Source organism: Lepisosteus oculatus, chromosome 17 (genome assembly GCF_040954835.1).
Source record: "Lepisosteus oculatus isolate fLepOcu1 chromosome 17, fLepOcu1.hap2, whole genome shotgun sequence".
Lineage (NCBI taxonomy): Eukaryota > Metazoa > Chordata > Actinopteri > Semionotiformes > Lepisosteidae > Lepisosteus > Lepisosteus oculatus.
In genome coordinates, this window is record NC_090712.1 from 9655803 (window position 1) to 9680391 (window position 24589).

At 38.1% G+C, this 24589-nt stretch overlaps 1 protein-coding gene across 4 annotated transcripts; it reads right to left on the minus strand.

The window, feature by feature from the left end:
• Positions 1–927: 927 nt before the first annotated feature.
• LOC102697837 (N-acetyllactosaminide beta-1,3-N-acetylglucosaminyltransferase 2) lies at positions 928–15917 on the minus strand. 4 transcript variants are annotated; one of them, XM_006638742.3, is made up of 3 exons: positions 15462–15917; positions 6928–7079; positions 928–5584 (listed from the first exon to the last, which is right to left on the minus strand). In XM_006638742.3, exon 3 carries the CDS (start codon positions 5573–5575, stop codon positions 4376–4378), a length of 1200 nt encoding a protein of 399 aa, XP_006638805.1. In that variant the 5' UTR covers positions 5576–5584; positions 6928–7079; positions 15462–15917; the 3' UTR covers positions 928–4375. The 4 variants fall into 4 exon arrangements, with proteins under 4 accessions (XP_006638805.1, XP_015218786.1, XP_015218787.1 ...); XM_015363300.2 differs by having other exon boundaries at positions 15443–15917; XM_015363301.2 differs by lacking the exon at positions 15462–15917 and adding an exon at positions 14967–15119.
• Between the last annotated feature and the right edge of the window lie 8672 nt (positions 15918–24589).

Here is a 24589-nt window from a genome sequence, read left to right on the forward strand (position 1 = left end):
ATCAATCAATATTGTTTGTATTAATGAAGAATGTAGTTAATCCTGTTGGGTTTTGTTCAGTTAATTTCATTTAGCTTTTTAATCAGCAGAAATCTTTCTCGGCACTTGTTATGCAGCAGACGGGAAAATAAAATTGGAAGCTTTAAGACTGTAGCAATTACTGTGGAATAAAACTGGGTTATATTAATGAAGCCAGGAAATATCTGACTCACAATGGGATTACAGCAATGCCAAAACAATATGGTTCACTTCTGTATTTAATTCTGTTCATGTCCGTTTTACTATTTATGTACTTTAAGCAGCAACTCAATCAGATGGAATGCACATCTCTTCTTATATTGCATGCTTTCAGATGGATTTCACTAATCTATGTACTTTAATAATTCCTAGAAAGTGTACTACCAACACCCAAGCTGTTCTGTAAATGAACACGTGGGTGAGAGAGTATGTAAGTAGAATAACAAATGAGTGGCTTAAAGTTGCCAACACCAGTGCTCCAATCTTAAGAAACAGCTATAGCAAACAAGAACCAAGTTCCCAAAAAATGGTGCAATTCTCTATATCTGCACTTTGTCCAGTCTGTAAAATGGTTGATGAGATTCAGTTGTTTCAGTACAACTACATTGAAAGGATGTAGTTCAGTATAAATGTAAAAAAAGTGGAATAATTTCCTACAAGCCTGAACACATAAATGGCTGCAATATTATGACTAATTCAAAGATAGTTAAAATCCAAAAGTTGAGGCTGCAAGGTTTTATAATTACAGTTTAGAGATCCCAGTGACTGCCTGCATAAATAAAAAACTATTCAAATGTCCAATGGTTTTCTCTTTAATCCAGAAGACAGCACATGTAACGCATACAAATCACATTAAGGTGAAATTTTGCAAATAATCCCAATGCATGGTGTTTTGAAAAAAGTGCAAAAAACATTTAAATAAACTTTATTAATTTCACACATTCACATTTACAAAATCAGAAATATCACTATGTGCTTCAGCAATTTTTTTACAAACACAGTACACTCAGATTTGACAAAAGGAGTACAAATGAAATATTTACAGTTTCAGATGAAGCAAAAATAAAGACACGGAAGGCACTAGGACTTTTAGCAATAAATAACAGCAGGCACTTCTTAAACAAAAACCAGAACGCTGACAAAGTCAACTATTTTGGAAAGTGGAAATAGACTTCTAAAAAAATGTAAGGCAGCGCAGTCAAGTGTCTTAAATGGAGAATTACGGTACTATAATCACCACAAAATGTCACCTTTGGTTCACATCTATATACCCGTGTTAGTTTGTGCAATTGGACCCTGCTACGCTCAGCAGGTGACATGGGTTGTAAAGAAATGCACGGAAGCTACTACACACGTAAGGAGTGCAAAGAGAATCAAGTCAAACACATCCACATAGTTCAACAGGGAGACATGGAGAGAACGAAAGACAACTTTTCATTTGATAATTCTTCATCTCCCCCATATAAAGGCACAAAAAGCGAATGGTGAAGGGAAAATAAAATCTAGAACATATTTTCCATTTACACAGAGACAAAAACAGCAGCTGGAAATGCTTAAAGACATTGTCCAAAGTTGTTGCTGTTCTCCTTCAAACTTATGTCAACATTCTTCAAGCTTGTATACTCAAAATATAGTTTAAGTTCCAACTTCATTAATGATATATTTTTTAAAACATAACAGGAAAACTGTTATATAAAAAATACCATTCAAGGCATATTGGTTCCAAATTGAAAGCTTTTTTTAGTTAAAAAGGTGTGTGATGCAGGAAGTGAAACACTGACAATGTCCTGGAATGATATGGGATGCCTATGAAGTTTCAGTGCATCTATGTTAATAAAAATACTGCTAGTTGATAAAATCAAAAACTGATAAAGTTCCGATAAGATAAAGCAAAAAGATCTACCGTCTAATAAGAGGTGTAGAAGTTCTGACAGTTTAAAATATTGCAATCATTTAATGGTGTAATCATAGAATACATTTCTTTTCACTTTTCACAGAAGATTTTTCAGTTTTATTCTGAACAAAAAAGGGTCTTCATGATAAAGAAGTTATCGTACTATTAACAGTTACATAATAGAGTCAAATAATCTGCATTTAACTGTTCTTACAGCACTGAAACCAGTGTAAAATATCTGAATAAATACCAAGAGAGCAGCACATAGGACCACTTTACAAAATAACGAAAATGCTAAAGAAGCTGTCCTGGTCCACTATAATATACAATACTGCAACGGAGGTATGCAGCCACAGATGGACTGTTTTTATTTCATAGCTGAATCCTTGACGGCATAGAATATACTGTGTATTGTGTAGTGTGCTCTGCTTTTCCCTCCAAACATGTCAATGGATCAGAGTGTATCCAGCGATGGAATGGCATTTTAAGCAGCCATCTTCCTTCACTAGGCAGCAGACGGAACATGAACGACTCCACCCTTTTGAAACACAGAGAGAGTTCAATTGCATCTCACCCCTCCTTCACTGTTTTGTAACCTATTAGGATGCTGGATGATTGGAAATCAAACCCAAGGTGCATTTCATTCAGGGTGTCGCTGTAGTCGGTACAGCCTCCCTTCATTTACAATTTAAGAGCATCACACTTATGCAGCTACATAAAAAAAAAAGAGAAAGAGGAGCACCATCTTGTGCAATGAGAAACTAAACCATGGGAGTCACTGACCCCCAGCCCCAGTTTTTCTAAATTTGACCCTCGCTCAAGTGTGTTGCTGGGTCTACCTTCGGAACAAATAATTTGTGGGGAGAAGGGCAATTTCAGTCATAATAATGTAATGTAATGTTTCTTTATTAGCCCTATACAATTTCTTGCATTAGGAATTTGTCTTTTCGCATACCCCAGCTTTTCTCCATGGAGACACAGACAGAGAGAGAAGCTTGGGGTCAGAGCGCAGTGTCTGCCATTGTACGGCGCCCCTGGAGCAGTTAGGGTTAAGGGCCTTGCTCAGGGGCCCAACGGAAAAGTATTCCTCTGCCGGCCGCGGGATTTGAACCGGCAACCTTCCAGTCACAGGCACAGATCCTGAGCCACAGAGCCACCGCTCCGCCCCTAATACCTATTCTATAAAAAGAATAAGTTGGAAAACATTCTGAAAACAGGCATCTCAACTGCACTTTGTTTTAGAAAAGTCATCCATCACTTTGCACTGAATTTGAGCAGGTATAAATGCCAAGATCTCAAATCCTTTCGGTTTTTGGATTCCAATAAGACCCAGGTAATGTTGCACCCTGTAAGATTATGCAACACCTATTTTGATTTCCAGTGCTTTAAGGTTCATGGTTGAGTTCCTAGGAAAATGAGATGGGTGCTGAGAGGAAGAACAGTCTGTAACCGCTTGAATGTGGCAAGTGCACAGTGTTCTAATAGTGTTCACTGGTGTTTATGTGGCTCAAAAAGGCAAAAAACTGTCAATTCCGTTTACAAAAAAACTTAATGACTTGTTCATGAGGGTCTTATACTTTAAAGCTGCAAAAATGATACTTGACAAGTGATGCCACTTTCTTTCCAAACAAATCCAACCCTCTTTCTCATTAGAACTTCAGCACTGAAAAAAACAAAATCCTTTATTAATCAGAGGTGCAGAAGTTTCAAGCACTCAGGGTTACATGACAAATCTGGATTGAATCAATAAAACAGACCACTGGTGATAAATTAGTTACTTAAAAAATGTACAAAACAAAAACTGCTATACAGGTTTAACAAATGACAGAACTGCTTCAGACATTCTTTTCATTATTAAGATTCCTCTGGTTCTACAAAGTAATACAAATGGCATAAATGCTCATTACCTCTACTCTGAGCAGCTCCAGAATGATTTGGTCCTCCAAGTGGTACAAGTGGGAAAACTGACCCATGGGGAATAAAGCCAAAATGCATTCCCAGCAGTTCTCTTGCACAGACGTTAACCCATATACTGCGAGAACCCTAGCCAACAACTACTTCAGTACCCTGTGACAGGGTGATTTTATTTAGATACCCCACTTAAATTCTCTGCTGATACTTCTCCCCACAAGAAAAATCCTTCAACTTTATTAGGAAAAAAATGCATGCATTCTTTTCAACTAGTTCATAAATAGCCCTATGGTTAACCAAATAAGGGAACAAATTAGATTAGCCACAAGAGACTGATTCCTGGCAGAGACTGGTGATTGTGAAGCTATAACCAGATTTCCAAATTTGTACCAAAAGAAAGCATCTTTGTCCTCAATTCCTTCCTGGACATACACACAGTAGTTTGGGGCCACATTTCCTATGCGCCTTTGGATGTCAAGAAGAAAATTAGTTGCAGACTAAACTGCAAAATTCAGCTGCCAACCCTGCCCCCCAACCCAAATACATTACATCTCAGTGACAGTTCAGTTCTGGGTCCTTCAGCCATGTCCAGATTTTGATCATTTCTTGAGGAGTTCTGCTGTGCACGAGCATTAGACTTTTATAAGCACAGGGGTTGTTTCTGTACTTGTCTTCAATATCAAAAGTCTTAAAACCTTTGTGCTTCTCTGGAACAAGGCCAAGCTTCTTAAGGCACATGCCTGTGTAGACATCATCTATGGGATACAGCGATACTTGTTGGGATATATTGTACAGTCTCAACGCCAGGCTCCCAGAGTAGAGAAAGCCACCTCCACCTGCATAAGGAGGGTATGGCCCAACGAACATGCTCTCTGGAATAAAATACTTTAACTTCTTGTCTCGATGAGGCCCGGCATTCATGATGACATCCCCTATAAATAAATCTTTGGCTTTCTGTTCATGCATGTTCTTTAAGTACTCCAGAATGCGATAGGTGTTGACAAAAACATCGTCATCGCCTTTAAACACAAACTTCACCTCAGAGCAGTACTGACTGACCCATTCGAGGAACAGAACCTCCTTAATAGTCAAGTTAAAAAACGAATCCCTGTAATCCCAAATCAGGAGATCTCCATGCATCCTACTCTCATACTGCAGCATTTCAGATAAATCAGGGAAGTGATCCTCCGCGGTAGCATTGCCCAGCAAAAACACAGTGGCCACCGTGAAGTTTTCCAGCTGACCAGTCTTTCCCCAGGACTCTCGGATGGCTTGCCTCCTGTCAAAGTGAGGTGCCAGGGATTTAACAGCTAGCAAAAGGAAAGGCTTGTCTTTGCACTTGTGTGGCTGGTTCACCACCATGGGATAGGTCCTGCACTTCATAAACAGGAGGAAGTCTTTGAAACGCTCCGGCAGAGAGTTGTAATCCTTCACATGGGTCATGACCCCGATGTCCGGGTCACAGGAGTTCAGATGGCTAGAGTTGTCCATACCGTCCTTCAAACTACTGTTGCTGCCATTTAGAACAGCAAGGATGGGGTTGTGTAAAAGGTCCAGTCTCTGCTGCTCCCTGTTCCAATAGGCATCAAGGGCAACTATTTTTTTCCAAAACAATTTATCGGGAATACGAACTCTGTGGTTTAGATCTTTCTCATGGCTTCCACTCCTGGACACTTCCACCACGATGTAAATGAAGAAATTCACCGTCATCATAATCCCCAGCACTTTCACCTTCCTCCAAGAACCGGTCATTTCTGTTACCTGAGGAAGAGCAACAGCAAGAGCAGTTAGCTTTGACACATTTTAACAAAAGGAATGAGACCAGATGAGCTCCAGCTCTGCATGCTTCTCTTAAGGATGAACCTGTGGTGTAACTGGCTGCTTTCAGCCTACAGTTTGGGGTCTTTGGAATGAGCATGCACTTTTTCTGTCAGACATTGTCAGAGCTTTAATAGACATCATGTGCTGTCTGTTCCAGACACTCATGACACCAATTACGGGGCGCAATATGAAGCTGTTTACTGGGCTGCCAACAGAAAGCAAGTTGCTGGGATGCACTAAAGCCAACAAATGGAAAGCTGGGAAGGGATTCTGTGTTGATAAAATCCCCTGTGCGAGTTGTAAAGAAGCAGGGAGTGTCCAAGTTGTCAAATTGGGAAATATTACTTTCCTACACCTGTGCAAAGCCTCTTCATGCCCAACACACACTACAATATTACAAAGCAGTACTTGTCCTAATGTGATCAACTATCTTTATAAAAACACTGAGGCAGTGCACTTATATTTCACTCTAGTATGTAGATTAAGAAGGCTTACTTGACTTTTGTTTTATCAGTCTTTAAAACTAAACTGTGAATGAAACAAACATCATCCATCAGGCACTGCATAGAAAATACCAACAAATATATTAAAGACTACAGGATGGGCACCATAAAGTCATCTGAACAAGCTAACCACTGACCAGCAACTCTGCTGTGAGTAAGTTCACTACAAAAAAAGTAAGCTACAAATGTTGAATTACAAGAGCTAGTTTAAAGAGCAGAGCTGTTTCCATATTAAAAAGAAGCCTATTTAGTTTTTATTTTTCTAGAGATTTAATAAAAAGCAAAGCCAGGAATTGTGCGACATACGCAAGCATAATGAGGACAAAGGTCTTATTCAGGTAAGATTTCTCTTAGATGAGTTCAGTGCCCCTGACCCCTAATCTCTTACCTATGCCATGCCTAAAAGCCTGGGTGACTCAGTGATTGTCTGGACTTAACCCTGACTTGCAGACAACTTACATGCATCAATAACACTGACTAATTGCAAATTCCCATTGCCTCTGCCAGTATTCTAAGGTTTTTCAGATTTGTTATTGGATGAGAAACAACCACAAAGTACAGTACATGATGCAGTAAACAGATAAGACAAGTGAAATCTTGTCATAAAAAATGAAACTGCAAAATGATTCTCTTTATTTACTTGGCACAGAACAGTAGGAACACGACCTTTATCATGTTACAGAGAAACTTTTTGTTAGTTGAATGGGTTATAGATGCAAAATTAAAGCACAGACTGGCAAAACGTTTTTTTTTTTATCTGGAAAAAAAAAATACCTTTACCTTTGTAGAACCTGGTCACAAAACGGATGGGTTTCTGAAGTGTGTCATTCCCGTCCCAAAGTCTGCCTGTGGCTCTGACTGGATTGGCTTTACATTAACCCATTCTGTGGGGCCACACTGGTGAAATGCAAGAACATTCAGGTCCTTACAACCTGGAAAGAGATACGCAAAAGGAATTCAGGTCAGTAACATGGGAAAAAAAAGGTTGGCTTGTGTTAAACAGTGCTTATTAAAAAAAAAAAAAAGACTTGTTAAAGTCTCAGTTTAACAGCCAGAAGAGAAAGGTCTTGAGAAACTGGACTACAGAATGCAATCTCTAGATCACCTACTGTTCTAAACCTAACATTTAAGAGAAAGTGTGGATGTAACTCTCAAGGCCTGTCTGTGTCCTTTTTACGCTTCTACTAACCTCTTAAGCACACACAGAACAACCTTTGTTCAGAATGGCTTGGCAGCTTTATCATTAATTCAGTAGACCATTTTTTCCACCCCGACCTTTTGCTACAAAACATTAAACCTTTTTGACTCCGGTACCAAATACTTCCACCCCTGGGTTTATTCCCACTCCTGATGAACATTTAACAAAATCCCTTGCTTATAATCACTAGAACGCGGTTCTAGTTTCTCACTTTTGCAAACAGCTCTGGTGTCCTCTGCATGATTCATGATGGGTTAATTAAAAGTTCACATAATGTCATGAACACTGATAAAGGTTAGAAAATAACTATTCATTTCAGTTCTGCCAGTTTTAACAGAAATTCAGAGACACCATCAACGAGTTAATTCTGTAATCAGAAAAAACAAGAGACTCCATAGTAACATTCTTCAAAGTTAATGATTAACACTACATTCATAACTGGTGCCAACAGCACAGAAGCTAAAACATTTTCCTTTTAAGCATTTTAAATGCTTTAGAGCTCACAACAGACAACAGTCTAAACATAACATTAAGGCTTTTAAATCAAAGTATGGCTTCTTCACATAAACATAAGAGACTGTAAATACGCATAAATCTAGGGAGTAAGAAATGTAGACGGCAAGACAGTCACACATTTTCAACCCTGTATTTGAAATAAACAACACTGGCAAAAAAAGACCATTTTCAGGAGCTCCTAAGAGAAACTGAGGTGGTCTGACCAGAAAAAGAGTGAAACACTTCCAGAAGATCACAACCTTTCAATTTAAGTTTAGGCCTTACTGGTGCAGTGCCTTTGGTTTGTCAGATCTGAATGTAAACCGAGTTCAGATCTTCCCTTCCTACAAAACTAGGAGTCTTGAGAATGTTACTTATATCGCCTTTCATATGGTACAATCTCACTTGTTGCCAATGTGCTGCCTCTGCTTATACCTGCATAATGTCTAGTAAGGCAACATGAAATGCTTAACAAAACGCCGAGGAACAGCTGGATAGTTGATCCCTTTGAAAAATGTAATCCACAAGACATGTCCTTAAAAGAAAAAAAAAAACGGGCCACTCAGCCTGATTTTTACATAAAGAGCAGAGCTAGCAATGACAGCCTTCCTGCAGTAAATGAACAGCAGTCAGGACTTGTCCTTGGTTAAGCGAGTCAAGGAGATCGTGCTCCAGCTCTGTGTGCTGCATTAACCTAACTGTACCTCTCTGAATGCCACATTGATTTCAAATCATTCTTTCCTCTGCAGTATTCAGACATTTACAGTTGTTTTAAAGTATAAAATCTGAGTTGTAACAATTATTGACATTACAAAGACTATATATATATACAAATATCCTGCAGGTCTGCATGTAAAATAGTAGCTTGACAATCAGTTCTTCTTAGTAGCTTGACAATCAGTTCTTCTTTTCAACTTTGTAGAAACCAGGTTATATTTTTCTTTGATACTGTAGCTCAGCCAGAAAGTCTGGCATCCACACAGAGCCCCCCATACACACCCTTCACTGCTGATAATGGGTGAGGCTGCATCCCACTGTGTCACTATCAAATTATGGACTATTACTAAAACAGGCTCTGGAACTGACAAAAAATTTGTCGAGAAGCTGCCACCCTGAAAATGTGTTAGAATGATTAGAGTATCTGCCTTTAGTCACAAACTAAAAGGCAGGAACAGGACATAAAAAATGAACTTATTAAATAAAATAATGCAAGTAAAGGTCGTCAAACCTACAGTGCTACAGCACGGCTGCCAAGTTGTTGTTTTTTTTTCCCCAGCAACGTTTATGAAGAAGACTGCTGACAAGACAAGCTTAAGCACTGTTTAAGGACAAACAGGCTCTTTGCCCTTTAATGATGGATTCAGTTTCATGGATGATGTCTGCTTTAAACACAGACCACCTAGGCAGGGATGCCATGATATGCTGATGTGTTTGTACCTGTAATGAGAATCACAGGGTTAAAAACATCAATTTAACAAATGAGAGAAGCCAATTTGGTAGGTAGTAGTTAAGTGAGGGTTTCATGGCTGGGTATCCGTACTCCATACTGGGTATTCTGCACTGCCATGACCCTTTGTAAAGAAGTGAGCCCTGATTTAATATTTAAATGCACTTCCGTGTAGCTTCCATATACAATCTCTCATTCACATATCACCAGGTACTAAATGTCCACAGGGACGACTCTGAAGACAAGGTGCCCTTGTAGTTTTCTCTGTATGAGGCTAAAAAAAGTTTAGTTTTAGCTGGTAAATACATGACATTTTTTCCAAGACCCAGAATATATCTGGTTGCTCTTCTCTGGACTGATTCTAGAACTGCAACAGAGTTTCGTAAAGTGACAGAAATGTACATGGTATTTAAATAAGGGCTTACTAATGTACAATTGCACAATTTTAATATAAACATCCCTTGATTTGGGGGTTAGGGTCTTCTATACCATCTTAAACTACACCTACTAAATGCACTTGCAGGTTTTACTTGATAAGTTGTTGCAATGCGCTTTCCTCAAATGATATTAAACGGGACTTGCAGGCAGGGTTCTTTAAAAACGTTTTGCAATGCCTCAGTAATGAAAACAACTTTCCTTTGGGGCCTATTAAAATGCAAAAGAAGATGCTTTCCTCTAAATTATGCTGTCATGCATTGCACAGCTGCTAATGATCCTGTCTTTAAAATATTGCATGAGCACTACCACAACACAAAACATACAACACATTTTAGGCCTGCATGAAAATTAGTCATGTTTATTTGATAAATAAATAATAAGAGAAAATAGTTGACCTCAAATGATCACAAAATTAAATTTTAATCATATGAGCTTAAAATGCTGATTATAATAAAGTTTTTAAACAAATCTGAATTTCTTTTGAACTTTCAAAAACATTTTTGAACAATTTGGATAGTAAGATTTTACTCAGAACATGAAACTGCAAGCTAAGATTCTGAAAGGTAGGAAGGATGCCTCATACTTATTTTTGGAAAAAACAGGCGTTGCAAATTGGAAACTGTGAAGTTATCAGATCATGTTAATGCTTCACGTTCAACTGTAAGCTAACAAGTAGCTTCATGCCCAAACCAAAGGGGGACTTCCATTTCGTGCCATAACGTTCCGCAAGCGTCTCAGGAAGCATTTATAGTCTACTGGAGAATGTTCTCAGAAGCCCCTTTCAGTATTAATTTAATTTTGTCCCAGTGAAGTACTGCTCCTGTCTGGTATGGAACTTTGAGCTTTTCACAAATAGATCAACAGTACCGAAGCATCCAAGACTATATTAATTTTAAAGGCCTTTCAATTAAAATGCACTAGATGGTTAAGAGGTCTTCTAAAAGTTGTTTAAATTTATGGTAACTACAACAGTAGATTACATAAATTCTAAAGTTTTGTCTCTCAGTCAACAGAACCAAGGTTATTAGGGGTCACTTTCCACAGGGTTTTGGAAAAAGTTACTGGTTACATTACAGGCATTAGGTTCTGGCATCACATCAAGCACTGCTCTACTTTACAACCTTAAGTGTTAAGTGTTGAGTGTTTGAAAAATCACAGTACACAGTTTTCATATCTAATAAACCATATAAAGAAGTCTTACAAAATCTTTAAAATGAACTTTGAGTTCTTTTCACAAACGTGAATAAGAAGTCCGATACCACCTTGCAAAGACATTTTTATTAATCCATCAGTTATGATTTCAGATTTTTCAGGATAGCACTACGTAGGTCAGATCAGACAACTGCCAGCAACTAACAATACCAATAATGACCTGCAATGACCAGAAAAAGAGTAGGCATGTTAAACAAGCACAATAGGTCAAGTTGCCTCCTCTCATATGCAGCCCCACTTCTGTGTACTGTATATGTTCAAGTCCAGGTTGCAAATAAAAATATCTTCAAAAGAGCCTTGTTGGGGCCAATCCTAAAACAAATGGCAGGCCAAACTTTGATTCTAACGACCTGAATGCTATACCATGTTATATCGGAGACATTTGAATCTGCTGACTTCATGCAGCATTTATTTTGTACACTGATGCAAGTTGGAAGTAAATTAGTAACAAAGGCTTGGTGAGTGAATGTAGAAGTTGTGGTTCCTGTGACCTATATCCGATAGTACAGATGCAGAGGAGGATCTATATTAAAGAGACCTAATCCTGGAACCCACAATCCAGAATAGTCTAAAAAAAAAAAACTGTCTGGCACACAATAAAATGCACAGTGTCAAAAAGCAATAAAGTCATGACTCTCTGCAAGCAGGAGTCACAACAAATCACTAATCAAACAAAATGGATATAACTTGCAATTTGAGCTATCTACAACCGAAACTGAGTAACCATGGATCAGCATTCTTACAAAAATAAAATATCTAGTCGTCACCATTGTTTTTTTTACCTAGCTGAACAACTGAATAACTAGGCCTCTAAACAAAACCTCTAAAGTTTTTCTAAACACAACTTGCTATTTGTAACCTAGGATATGAAAGCTTGTACCACACAACTCACCTAAACAAAAAAACCAACAGTATTTACACATTACTTTTCTAAACAATTTGCTGAAAATAAGGATTGCACAAAATTGGACATTAATTCTCTCCAGCAAAAAAAATAAAAAACAGCTACTTGTTTTTTTTTTTTGGAAGACTGAAGTTTACTTGAAGAGACTTTAATGACTGTTCCTGACAACAATCTCTTTTCTAAACAGAAACTATCACAACAACCATTTCAGATCTCTCAAGTCACTGGACAAAGGACAAAGAGTCACCATAAAGGAACTGTAATTATAAAGAGGAACTACTCTACTAAAGAGTTCTCTTCAAGATGGACCTAAAGCCCAAGAAGGGACAATGTATGGAACACTACACAGCAACAACAGCGCACAGGAAATCATGCACGGGCCTTGCAAGAAATTCTATAGCATGGTTCATTCTAAACATGTTACTGCAAAAAAAAAGATGCGTTTACTAGTGTATATAAAAGAACCTATAATTTTTGCTGCACTTCTAGCATATTGTTTTAAGACTGAAAACGAAACCTGTCTCAGCAGCAGAAGCTAAATATTGTCACTTGCCCTTCTAAATCGTGCCTTTATCAAGATATCCAGCAAAAGCTACAGTATAATGTAACCAACCACCATGCTCCAGCAGGTCTAAATGCAATTGTTACTGCTTAACAGACAATGGTAACCAAGTTTAACATTGTACAATTTGCTAATTTACTTTAGATTTGAGTGCATATTTAAAGCAAACATCTCCCAGTAAAGCACCAATTTAAAAAAGAAAACGTAATAAATAAAATCTGTGTGGGCAACCCATTTCCCCTCATACCTTCTGTGGTATAAAATAAGACTGCCAAAGGCACAGCCCCACACGTGGATCGAGAATGAAGGCGTGTTCTAGGTTCTAGGAAAAGGCCACTAGTTTGTTTCTGAAGGAATTATCTTTTAATAGTCTAAGCAGGAATTCAGCTTAATTTTCCACAATACAATGTCACTGTGAATAAACCCAAATTGATACTGCATGGGGGAAAAAAGCATTATGGCCTAATGCTATCTTTTCAGACTGGTGCATGAATCAGAATGCAACTGGTATTGCCAAAAAATTGTTGCAGATCGATTTAGACTCTTTTCAGCTAGGTGAGGTAACATTTCATTTATAATTTGACAATAATGAACCAATTTAAACCACAAACATGCCCCATTGCTGAAGACATTGAAAAAGCATCCGTTGCTAGAATCTGCACATTTAGGATAAACAGCATCTACACTGTGAAGTAGTGACATTTAAGTTACGATTATATTTCAAGAACAGGAGGAAAAAAAAATGAACTGGCTGTTTCCTTGAACTTTGTGCCACATCTGAAGTCCTTCCATGATAAAGCACTGACCAGTACAACTTCAAAAACCTACAGCCACAGTCCATATTCTCCTCGTGATACTTAAGGAAAAGAGGAAAATGTATTAACCACAGAGGAAGCTAAGCTGTTCTTATTTTCGTTCAAGTGACTTCACTTGCATATGACAAACATTGAAACACAGAGGTCTTGTGCCAAAAACAACAATGCAATCTTTTCAAAAGTCGACCTTTTTCAAAATACCAAGCTAAAATTAGAAAAATAATGATTAAAGATCTATAAACACCTGTGGGATAGCAGCTGCAATTTCATTTTAGGTAGCACGTGGGAAAAATGCTCCACCAACAAAAGAAAATGTGGAAAAACTATCAAGGATAATCCCAAAACCTTTATTTTGGAAACATTTAACTGTCACTTTTAAACGCAGCTTGAAGTCATAAAAATATTTTGTATGTTCCCTGTCGTTTGCTTTATTTAGTCATGTAAGCAGGAATTACCGTACTGATGTGTGAAAGCCCAAGGCCTGAAAAGCCTAATTTATCTCACTAAATTAAACACGTTCCACAGCGCCGGTGTTTCATCCTTTAAAGAAAACGCTGAACAAAGCGGCATACGAGACAACTCAAGAGTAGCACATACAGTAGGAAACACGTCGCTTAGTGGTGGTCTAAGACATTCACGAGTGCATTTTTGCGTATCAGAGTAGAAACTTAACTGAATGACTAACACACATCTGTAATATTTAAATTGTTAACCTGCGGCTGTCCACGACTTGTGCAAAACTGTCTTATAATAAACCTGTCATCTATATCATATGCATATCCATGCACCTTATAAGGAACACCATTCAGAGTAATTCAGGGTTCTCAGCACGCAGCGGTAATTATGGGGATGTGAATATTAATACTGTAATAAGTTAAAATGTATTTGTGAACTGGAACTAGAAGAACACTAAGTTGTTGTTGTTGGTGTTGTTGTTGTTGTTGTTGTTGTTTTTCATTCTAGCGTTGTAAAGAATCCAAAGCCAATATTGATTTACCCTTTCTTCAAAAATGTTTACATCTGTATAGAAAGTACAGCTGTTCTTACCGGAAAACTACTGATAACATGGATTTTAGTTGAGCTCCTGACAAGTGTCTTAAGTTATTTGATACATGTATATGATTCGCAGTAGTTACTTAATCAAAAGGCTGATAGTTATATGTACATAATACAATTATTCGGCTAGACGAAAAAAAAGTATTTTCCATTTTTTTTCCCGCAGAAAACTTCTAATCTACTGAAACGAGGAGTTACAGATCGTGTTTGTCAATTTATTTTAAAAAGCCTTCTACCCGCCTGTCGAATTATATCTTTGAGAAATCATCCTTGAATTATCTTGATTTCGATATATATTGATTTCTAAATGAGACTACGCCTAAATAACTCATCTTGATGGTGCCCAAGCAAGAAAATAAAGCACCGATAATTACAGTGTCAGTTCAGATTAGCTGCCGTACAAACGAGAACATTCACAGCTACGTGTTAGCGGTGTGTGTGTGCTTAAACCGCTATTTCCGAGGTCACGGAAAGAAGAACGCAAATGAAAAATAATTAAAAACCACAGTGCAGCGCTCACTGAACCTACAGTTAGAGAAAAGGTAACATGTAAAACGTCTTCGAAACGTGTTTCTCGAGACACTTTTACGCCGTGGAAAAAAAAAGTATTCATTCATTACATCTGCTTAAAAAAAAAAGAAAACGCGTTTCTTTAAAAAAAACATTGCTGCCCAAGACTTCACATTACATACGATCTTTCGTACTCATCCGACGCCCATTCCAAAACACAAAACGTCCTCTGCCGCAAGGAACCCCGAAATTCTGGCTGATCTGTGCAAGTCTGCACCCCGCAGGTGTCAAGCCACGCTATGAAGCCTCACGCACTACATTCTTTTCGGTCCATGAAAACCTGTAGTTTAAAAAATAATAATAAATTGTATTACAATTCAAAAAAAAAACCCTTCAAACAATTCGTATTTCGAAAGGTAAAAGCGCGACTTTAGTACTCTTTATCGGCCTTAAAACCATCGCAGTAAGAAATCGAGCTTTACAGACTTCAGCTAAACCCGTTTTTATCGGAATGCAGAGACAAAATGTACCTAAATGAAACAGGACTTAAATCCCTAAAGAGCCCCCAGCGGCTTCTCAGTCTGTTTTGGTGATATTAATCCAGTCCATAAACCAACAGAGAAGAAAATAAGAGTCCCCCCATCCCCACCTAACAAACCTGTGGCATATGTTATTACCGGAGAAGCGCTTAGAGGTGGTGACTGAGGTTATAGTTGCTGGTTACGATCGCCTTCGCTGCATTAAAAAAAAAGGTATTTCTCGTGACTCAGTATAAGAAAATCCATGTATTTTTTTCCTCACTCCCATTCCCAGGGCAGCAAACGTAGATTAGAAAAAGCCAACGTGTCTTCTCTCCCTTTAGAAACGGGGCGGCGCAAACAGCGGGTTTATCTTGTCTGTATCTCCTGCGTTTGCGAAATGAGACGAGCTACATATTCCACTTTTTTCCCCCCACCAGACACCGGCTCAGAAATACACTTAAAGACTGTTCTTTCAAGTGTAAAGAACCCCTCTCTTTCAGATAAGCAAGACTTGTTCCTCCATGTCCTTTTTTAAAAGGTTATCCAACTACCTCCCGAATTAAGAAAGGGGGAGGGAGGGGAATTCCACTCCCACTACACTCAAAGTAATGAGAGTCACTTCCCCACACACCCACGGCGTAAGACAAACAACCTCCTCCAAGCTGTGACGTATTTTCTTATTAAAGGGAGGAGTGTCGAAACAGTGTAGAAACGGGACACGTGAGCCGAAATCCTAAATTAGCGCCTTTTTTTGAATTCTTAGATACGAGAAACACATAAGATTCGACTGCGAGAAGTCTTGAAAAACAAAATTCAAAGTACGCAGACGTGCTCCACTTACTCCTGAAGCTGGGTTTGCGTGGGTTTGATGTAGTATAAACTCCAGTCTCTCAACCACGAGCTATCCATTAGTTATGGGTCCTATTTAATTTCGGAGTAAAATAGGTCTCTGTAATTTCTCTTATTTGTTTCATTACCAATTTTATTCAAAAATAACTCAAAATAGGGCACAAACTCTAAAGTTCCTAAACAAAGGAATGATATTATTGTCAATGGAATTAATTCTATTGGTGTGCGTATTTAAAGGCACCGTTGCACAGGAGACAACCAGAAAAGTTGCTTTTTGAATCAGCGATCTCTTAAGAAATATTGTTGATGAGGCATTGAGTCAGCAACAGAATCCGGATATATAACATCAACCTGATGAATCACTCACTTTTGTTAACCTCTTGTTCTTGTAACATTCTTAGGTAATGTGTGCATTCTTTCAGACTGAGTAATGTTGTCAAGATTTCGTAATTAGGTGACGCAAACACTGACGAGACAAAATAATGCTCTGTGCTCATCAGCGTTATGTGCTCATACCTGATTTGTGTACAGCTGGGGGACAGGTGTACAGCTGGGGGACGATTAGGAAAATGGATGATGTATAAGATAAAGAGGACATGGCTATCAACAGTTAATACACATGAGTGAAGGGAGACAAAAACCGTCTGAAGGAAGTTGGTTTTTCATTAGGCATTCACAATATTGCCCTATAAACTGAAAGGAACCTAAAGTTAAAATACTTAATTGTAGATCAGTGATGTGAGAAAGTGGCCTGTTTTGTTGCATAGAATATTCATACCATTGAGTCAAGGCCTTAATGAAGGGTGGGTGTCCTGGCTTACAAAGTAGCATTCACCCCTCTCTTTTGCTTTGGAAATGCCAGTGCTGTATCTTCTTGAAGAGGTTCTTTGCTTGTTACAATGCTAAAGCAAAAGAGTAGGGTGGAGTACAACATATCACTCTTTTTCACCCAAAGTCCAAAAGTATGACAAAGCACAACAGACTTTTCCTGTTCAGTTAGAATAGGCAACTGAAGGCTGTCTGTTTCTTTCAAACCTCGCAGGAGACTGTATTGACCTAAAAGATGAGTATCTCTTGGGTGTGACATTGCTGCTTGACTAAGAAACCAGGCCGCCTCCCCAGGTAACCGATTTAAAAGACAAAAGGAAGATCAACAAATGTTATTAAAAAAAAATCATAAAATTATCTTTTTAATATCTAAAAACAATGTCATTGATATTTGGATAGAATGAGACACTTCAATTTAGAATAAATAATTTGATGGCTTGGAATGTTTTAGAAGGTGGATTTCCGGAACATGTGGTAGAAACTAAACTAAACTTAAAAAAACGAAAACTAAACTAACCGCTCTTTAGTTTGAAATGCTTAAATTAGGGCATAGAAAACATTTTAGAATTAGTAGAAGCATCCAAATAGTCATAGTATTTAGCCCCCTTGAGACAAATACTTTCTTTAAAAGTACATTTTTCTTTTGAGTCGTGCTCAGTTTAGAGTATAGGAAGTCAGTTATGCTGTAGAGACATCTCAGTGTAACAGAATCTGGGGCAGGACCGCTGAAGAGAAGTGCTTTGACCCACATATCGTACACACGTTCTACACCCTCTAGGACAAAGCTCAAATGATAAGGACAGGGAAAAGTGAAAACAGAAAGAAATTGCACTCCCTGGAATGTCCTTAGGCCTTTTTTTTTTCTAGGACAGCTAAAGAGAACTCCTGAGTTTTTCCTTTGATGCTATTTATAAAGCATTGTAAGTGAGGTCCAAATGTTTGGGCAGCCCCTGTGTCGAGAGGAGAGAGAAAGGAAGGAGAAAATCTCTGACTTTGCTGTGGGGAGAACAAACGAAATTGTGAAGTTTAAGAAGAAAACAAATGCTCGCTGGTAATTAGACCTTGCCTTTCAATGTACAGTAAGTGGATAAGTGGTTAGTTACAGTATTTCTCCAAAGAGGAGTTAAGCATTTGTTCAGGTGAGTTGTATATTAACAATCAGCACAAAAATCATTAAAAAAATGTATTCGGCGAAAGCCTGTTTTAAAGCAGCTCCTCATTTTGACTGTTTTATACCTGTGACTTAGTAGATTGCGCATGAGGTTAGGAAAACTGTAACTAAAGACAACAGTCTGTGCCATTTTGCTGCAGGTGAAACCCAGAATCTACATGAAACCAGAGAGAAATGGGTGGCGGACAGTTTCACTGGTGACTTTCCAGTGCTAAAAGACCTTCTATTCAACCTAAAAGAAAATAATCTATTGCTATTTATAGGGGCTATTAAAAATCAAAAGGAAGGTTCTGTAATAACCTGAAGAACATTGTTTAAATTTGTGGCGGCTGATTGTACAGTAAGTCTAAGACTATCCTTTAAAACATTTTACGAAGTCTCACATTTTTCTTATCTACTTGAGGTTTCGTTAGGTGACGAACACACTCCGGTCCGCTAGTTCGCAGCTGCGGCTCTTAGTTTTAATTTGTTTTAAAAAAGAGAAGCATTAATCAGTTTGGAGAAGTCCTGTTGCAGTGCGTAATCCAGTGAGTTATGACACATGACAGAGCACTGGGCCTGCTGGGGGTCGTTACGGACCAAACAGAAGTGCACCAATCCATACGCATCTCTTTAAACAGCATCGCAAGGAACAGGACCGGTTGGCAGATGAGTTTTGAAAAGCCCCCTTTCAGACGTGTCCTACAGAGGGACTCCCAAGAGATGTCTGGGACTGTGAACTGACTGACTGCAGCTGGCAGTCGTTCAGGCAATATGCCTCCAGAACAGGTGATGAAAGATCCCCAGGAGGATAATGGCTGTTGTGTGGCAGTGAGTAGCAGAGGGGGTGCTGCCAGAATAACAAAGGACTGCAAGATGGATCCATGTCCACCCTGCACCTGATTTAGAAAAGGAACAGCTCCGAACGCCTGGGGAAACAGCCTGTCTGTTGTTAAATCATCTGCCTTCTGATAAATGTGTATTGCAGGCCACTCTAGCTTAATGAGGGAGCGGCTTCAGCACACCACGCCGTTACAGTGTGGTTTAGACTGAGCTGGCTATGAGGAATCCCCATGTTCGGATGGAAAGAAAGTACATGCACATAACTGAATTTCTAATATCCCGAGTACAATTGCAATTCAGAATTTTCGCTGGTAAATTCCCCTTTTTTACAACAGGTTTGATCTCTTATTTGCTAATTTTATTACCCCAAACTGGGCTTTAAAAGGTTTTATCTCTGTATGTAGTGGATTGGCGGTGGCTGTTTTTGCAGCAGGACTCACAATTCTCACTTCTCAGGGTAATGTGGCAATAGTTATGCAATAAAATGGTTTACTACAAAATCTGACTTTTACTACAGCAACCTTAATTTTCGTATGTATATGTTACCTCTTTGCTGAAACAGTACTTAAATATTTGTCTTAACATGTTAACATTTACTGTGAAAACGTTTGGATATCTTTAGCCAATTCTCCTGACACAAACTTTATTATTAGTTGTTTATAATTAGTGGTTACAGTACACAAGGAGAACATGAATCATGTTCATTATGGGGAACAATCAGAATCAAAACACAAAAGGCCAGGGCTAAACACTGTCTGTCTTGAAAACAGGCCAAAAGATTTAAAGTTATTTACAGAAAATGTGACTGAACTCTGCTTTATTACATTAAGCTTTTGAAAAGATAGTGCTAGGTATTTTATTAATTAAAATAACTGTATACCAGGACAGGCAGTTCCAATTCTCACAGGTGAACCTCTTCAGGCTGCTGAGGTCCCTTCAAACTATTGACACCTCATAAACATTATTTAAGCTAGTCACCAAGGTTTTAGTATTCCACATGAATAATTTGATTTTTTTTTCAGAGTGAAAAATAAAAGCACAGACACTGTGACTGCTATTGCAGTTGTCAATAAACATGATTACCTTGGTGTCAAATTTAGCTCCCAGCAACAAGAAAAACAGTACTGTAGGTTCTCTCATGGATATTAACTTCAAAATCAAAGTCTGCCACCTAGACAATGTGAAAAGGTTTGTGTGCGGAGCTGTGTGAGAGGTGTCCACAAGGGAACAAGTAAAGGTTGATTTCAAGCTAAAAAAATAGAATAAAGAAAGGTTTTGGCTATCAACCGTTCTTCAGGTGTGTTGTGAAATGGTGTCTAACATTGTTTTTCAGAGCCTCTGGATTTCCTTCCCCTTTTCACTGAAATGTAGTAGATGGTGAAATAAATGTGTCAGACAAGGAACTTGCAAGCAACACTTGCTCCACATGAGAGCACTGGCCGTCTCCCCCAGCAGAGTGTGACCAGGTGGAATGTGATGATTACTTGCTTGCTTGATTTTGATGCATTACCAAGAGGAACCGCGTTTCAGCATGGGAGACCGAACTCTTAAATAAATTAGAGACTGGCAATGGATCACTGCAGACTTACAGTACACTGCACTGTCACCAGTACCATAACAACCCATATACTGGACTTCTGATACTCTTATTAACATTGTGTTTGTTTCACGAGCCTTCTTCCTTGTTTTAAATTAACTCATATTGTGGACAAAAACAAATAGAGAAGTTATTCTCTATTATTATTATTATTATTATTATTATTATTATTATTATTATTATTATTATTATTTGTAGGCACCTATACTGGCAAAATGCAAATATGCATTCACTGCTCACAATATAGAAAGTATATATTTCTATAGGGCTGGTACATAAAATTGAAACCAGCACAATACTTCTCATAAGAACAGCCGTGTTTATTTACTGAATTCATGTTACAAGGGCATGTACAGTACTGTTATGGCCGCACTATTCATAAAACCCTTATTACCATTAAAGTTTTATTCTTACTAAGAATATTAAGAGATGTAGGAGCTCCTGAGTGGGTCTATTAGTAAAAAGGACTCATCCTAGAACGACCTCTCTAATATTGACATGTTTCAGACTTGAAGCACTTTGGATGCATTTCCAAAAATGAGAAAAATGCAAAGCTCTAAAAAATAAACGGAATAATATTCACAAGTAGAGCATTTTTATAACAAAACCTCAGAAACAGTGATTGGTTAATCGGGGAGATATGGAGCGGGTGAAGAAAGGATACGTTACAGATGTTAAGCTCATAACTAGTAATTAAATATGGATGGATGCAGAAATTCATTAAAATGACTCAAAAGTAGCTTAATAAATAACACTCATGTTTTTACAGCATGCATCACAATTCCAACTCCCTATCAGAAAATGCTGAATAGTGAAAATATTTAACTTATACAATACAATTTATTGAGGACTGCTTTTTAAGAGCCTCAAAGCGCAGAACAGGAGCTCACGCAAGAGTACACATAACAGAAGTAAAAAGAGACAAAAGAAAGGCCAGGACATTGATCCTGTAAAACCAGGAGTAAAACTAAATTATACGGTAAAAAGCTTTAATGAAAATCTAGGTCTTTGACAGTCACAGAATCTAAAATGGATGAGGGCAGAGAGTTCCACAGACAAGGGGCAGCCCAGGAGAAGATACTACTGCCTGTTGTGTGGAGCCTGTTTGTGTACAGTAAGATTAAGCACTGGACTAGTCATGCAGCAGGTCCTTAAGACAATTTGGAACTAGATCATTCAGCGACTTAACCTTGAAGTCCACCCGAAACATCTCAGGGAGCATGTGTAATTTGCTGAGGATGGGATTTCATTTAGAACGCGGGAAACAGATCTCCACTCTGCTGCTTCACACTGCTGCATCTCTGAGTCATGTGATTCTGCCTAGATTACGGAATCAAAGAAAAGTGGTTGGCCAAGGACAAACTACCCAGAGGAATTCCCTGTCTCGCTGACACTGCCATTAACAATCTGTAAAATAAGGCTGTCACGCAGCATTCTGTCTGCAGCTGAAGCTTGAGCAATATCTGCCTTTGAAGTGCTTTTAGCATGTTATCTGTGTGCAAAGAGCACATGTGTGACTTGAAGGATGGATGGTTTCACCTTGAGGTCAGGGATCGGTCCCAAACCTTTGACTGGGGCTTCTAAGCTGTAGAGATCTGCCACAATGATCCCCCCACTGACCAGGCCAGATGGATAGAGGACTGGCTCATCCCTGTGCACCTGGGATCAGCCTTCATATGTATAGGGAGCATCTGGGCAGACAATGGAAAAAGGAGCGCTGTCCCTGATCATCAGGGTGCCATGTCACATTGTGGAGAGCTCTTAGATGAGGTGCAGACTGTGTGGAGACAAAGATAGGCCAAAAATAAATCTCTCTGAAATTTTAAGAATTTAATTTATTGTTTAAGGACAAAAAATATATTATATGCAATGAAATGAACTCTACACAACAATTAAAATTAAAAGAAAATGGCTGGAGAAAAGAATATCAAAGGATCAAAAAAAGATACGAGAAAAACAGTGAGAATTAGGTCCAATCCCATCTACTACTAGAGTCATATTTTTCATAAACCAGATTTCACTTTTAGTTGGATACCTATGATCACGTCTGTCCAATCTGCAATCAATATCTTCTTGCAATTACAAAAAACAAAACATTGGCCCACGTGGAACCAGATGTACTGTTTGCATGTGGACCAATGACATACTGTAGTTCAGGAATGGTCTGGTTCTAAGAAGGGCATGACTTTTAATAAAGTAATATGTAACAGACTTTCATCAAAAAATGATTTGCTAAGGGCATCGTCAACCTCAATCATTTTCACAGGAAATCTACAATCCTCAAATTTAAAGAGCAAGAAGCAGAGGGAGATGTCTGAGATAAAGAAATGCTAGTCATAAACACAGTCATACTTTTTGTGGCTTTTGACTTTAGCAGCACCACCGAATGAAATATTCCATCTCTAACTGTGTAACTTACCTCAATGCTTTCCTAGGTGTTGCACCTCTGAAGTTTTCAAAGCAGTGTGGTGGTCTGACTATACTTCAACTGCCCCTTCCAGTTACAGGAAACCTTCATTTTGCAGATACACTGTTAGCACCACAAGATGTGGTGACAATCTCTCTCCCCCCACACAGTTCACAGCAGGTGGTGTCCACATCTGCATTACTGGGTCCAGCTCTTTGTTTGTCTGGTTTACGGTGTCACAACATTTCTCTCAAAGTATCTTGACACATTTTGCTCAGTTGATCGGCCACAAGTGAAGTCTGTGCATTAAACACTAAAATGAGCAGGTATCTCTTAAGCAGCTGAAATATATTTAAAATCATTGGAGCTAGCAGATATGTAAATTTGTTGCATACAGTAAATATATATATATACTGTGAACTATTTTAAACTTATTGTGAACTCATTTTGGCTTTCCTCTTTGCAGACAGACTTTGAAATACAAAATAATGAATAAAAAGGCTAACAATAAAATAATAATTAAACAAATGAGAGAAAAAATTGTTTAAACTTTAAATAAGGTTAAAGCGTAAGCTTTAGGGTTAGTTTCTTGCATCTGTACATGTTTTATTGTCATTCGAACTTCAACTGAGTGAAAATTGGCAATAAAAGTACAGAATCAGCTGATTCTAATGACAGGCAGTTGTGTTATTATAAACCAATCACTGGAAATTAGTTCTCACTACACTGCAGTAGAGTTTGAATGAATGACATCAATCGCGGTTGTTTTTTTATTTAAAAGAATTTATTAATCAGAAATTTTAATCTGATGACTTATTATTTAATAAGGCTTTGTAAAAGGAAGAGTCTACTTTGCTTTAACACACGAGTAAGGTAACAGATAAATGCTTCACAAAACCAATACACTTTTTATGAGGGATGAAAGAATGTGAGAATGTCTTATTGTCAAGTGAAAGGCAATACAGTAAAAAAAAAGAGCCAAAAAAAGAGTGCCACTCAAAATTGTTTACAAATTTAGAAGTGTCCATATTTCAAGCACAAAGATTAACTTTATCTAAGAGTTCCTCACAACAGACCTAGATGTAATGAGTTTGCATTAACACTGAATAAAAAAGTGTCTCTCTTTGATTTCACTTGATATTTTTATGATAATTCCACACAAGGATAGTGAAATCTGGCACCTTATTCCCATCTATTCACAGAAGACTGCAAGTATTGTGATCACTTTGCTCAAATGCCAAGAGAAAGGGTCACTCCAGAAAGTTGTGAAAATTGCACTGTTAGCATTTGTCTTTAAACAGTATGAGAATATTTTTTGACATTGTGTGTTGCTTTAGGTCACACAAAGAATGTATTTTGTGCAAACCAAGCATTGTTTTTTTGTATTTCTCCTCCTGTGGTTTTATTTTACAAATGATGTGCACATTTATTATCTAATTTGATAAGAGTTATTGCTGTAAAAGCAAAGGCCATCTGAAAGCTCTAACGGAAGAAAACAGAAATTAACAGTGGTGGATCAATTACAAGATGCTACGCAGATATATTTCCGGATAATGTCTGGATTAGTCATGGTTTAAGAAAAAAAGTCGCAGGACCAGTCATTTGCAATA

Bases quoted from the DNA above. Each gene is read 5' to 3' on its own strand.
- LOC102697837 (XM_006638742.3), bottom strand. From the start codon at position 5,575: ATGACCGGTTCTTGGAGGAAGGTGAAAGTGCTGGGGATTATGATGACG.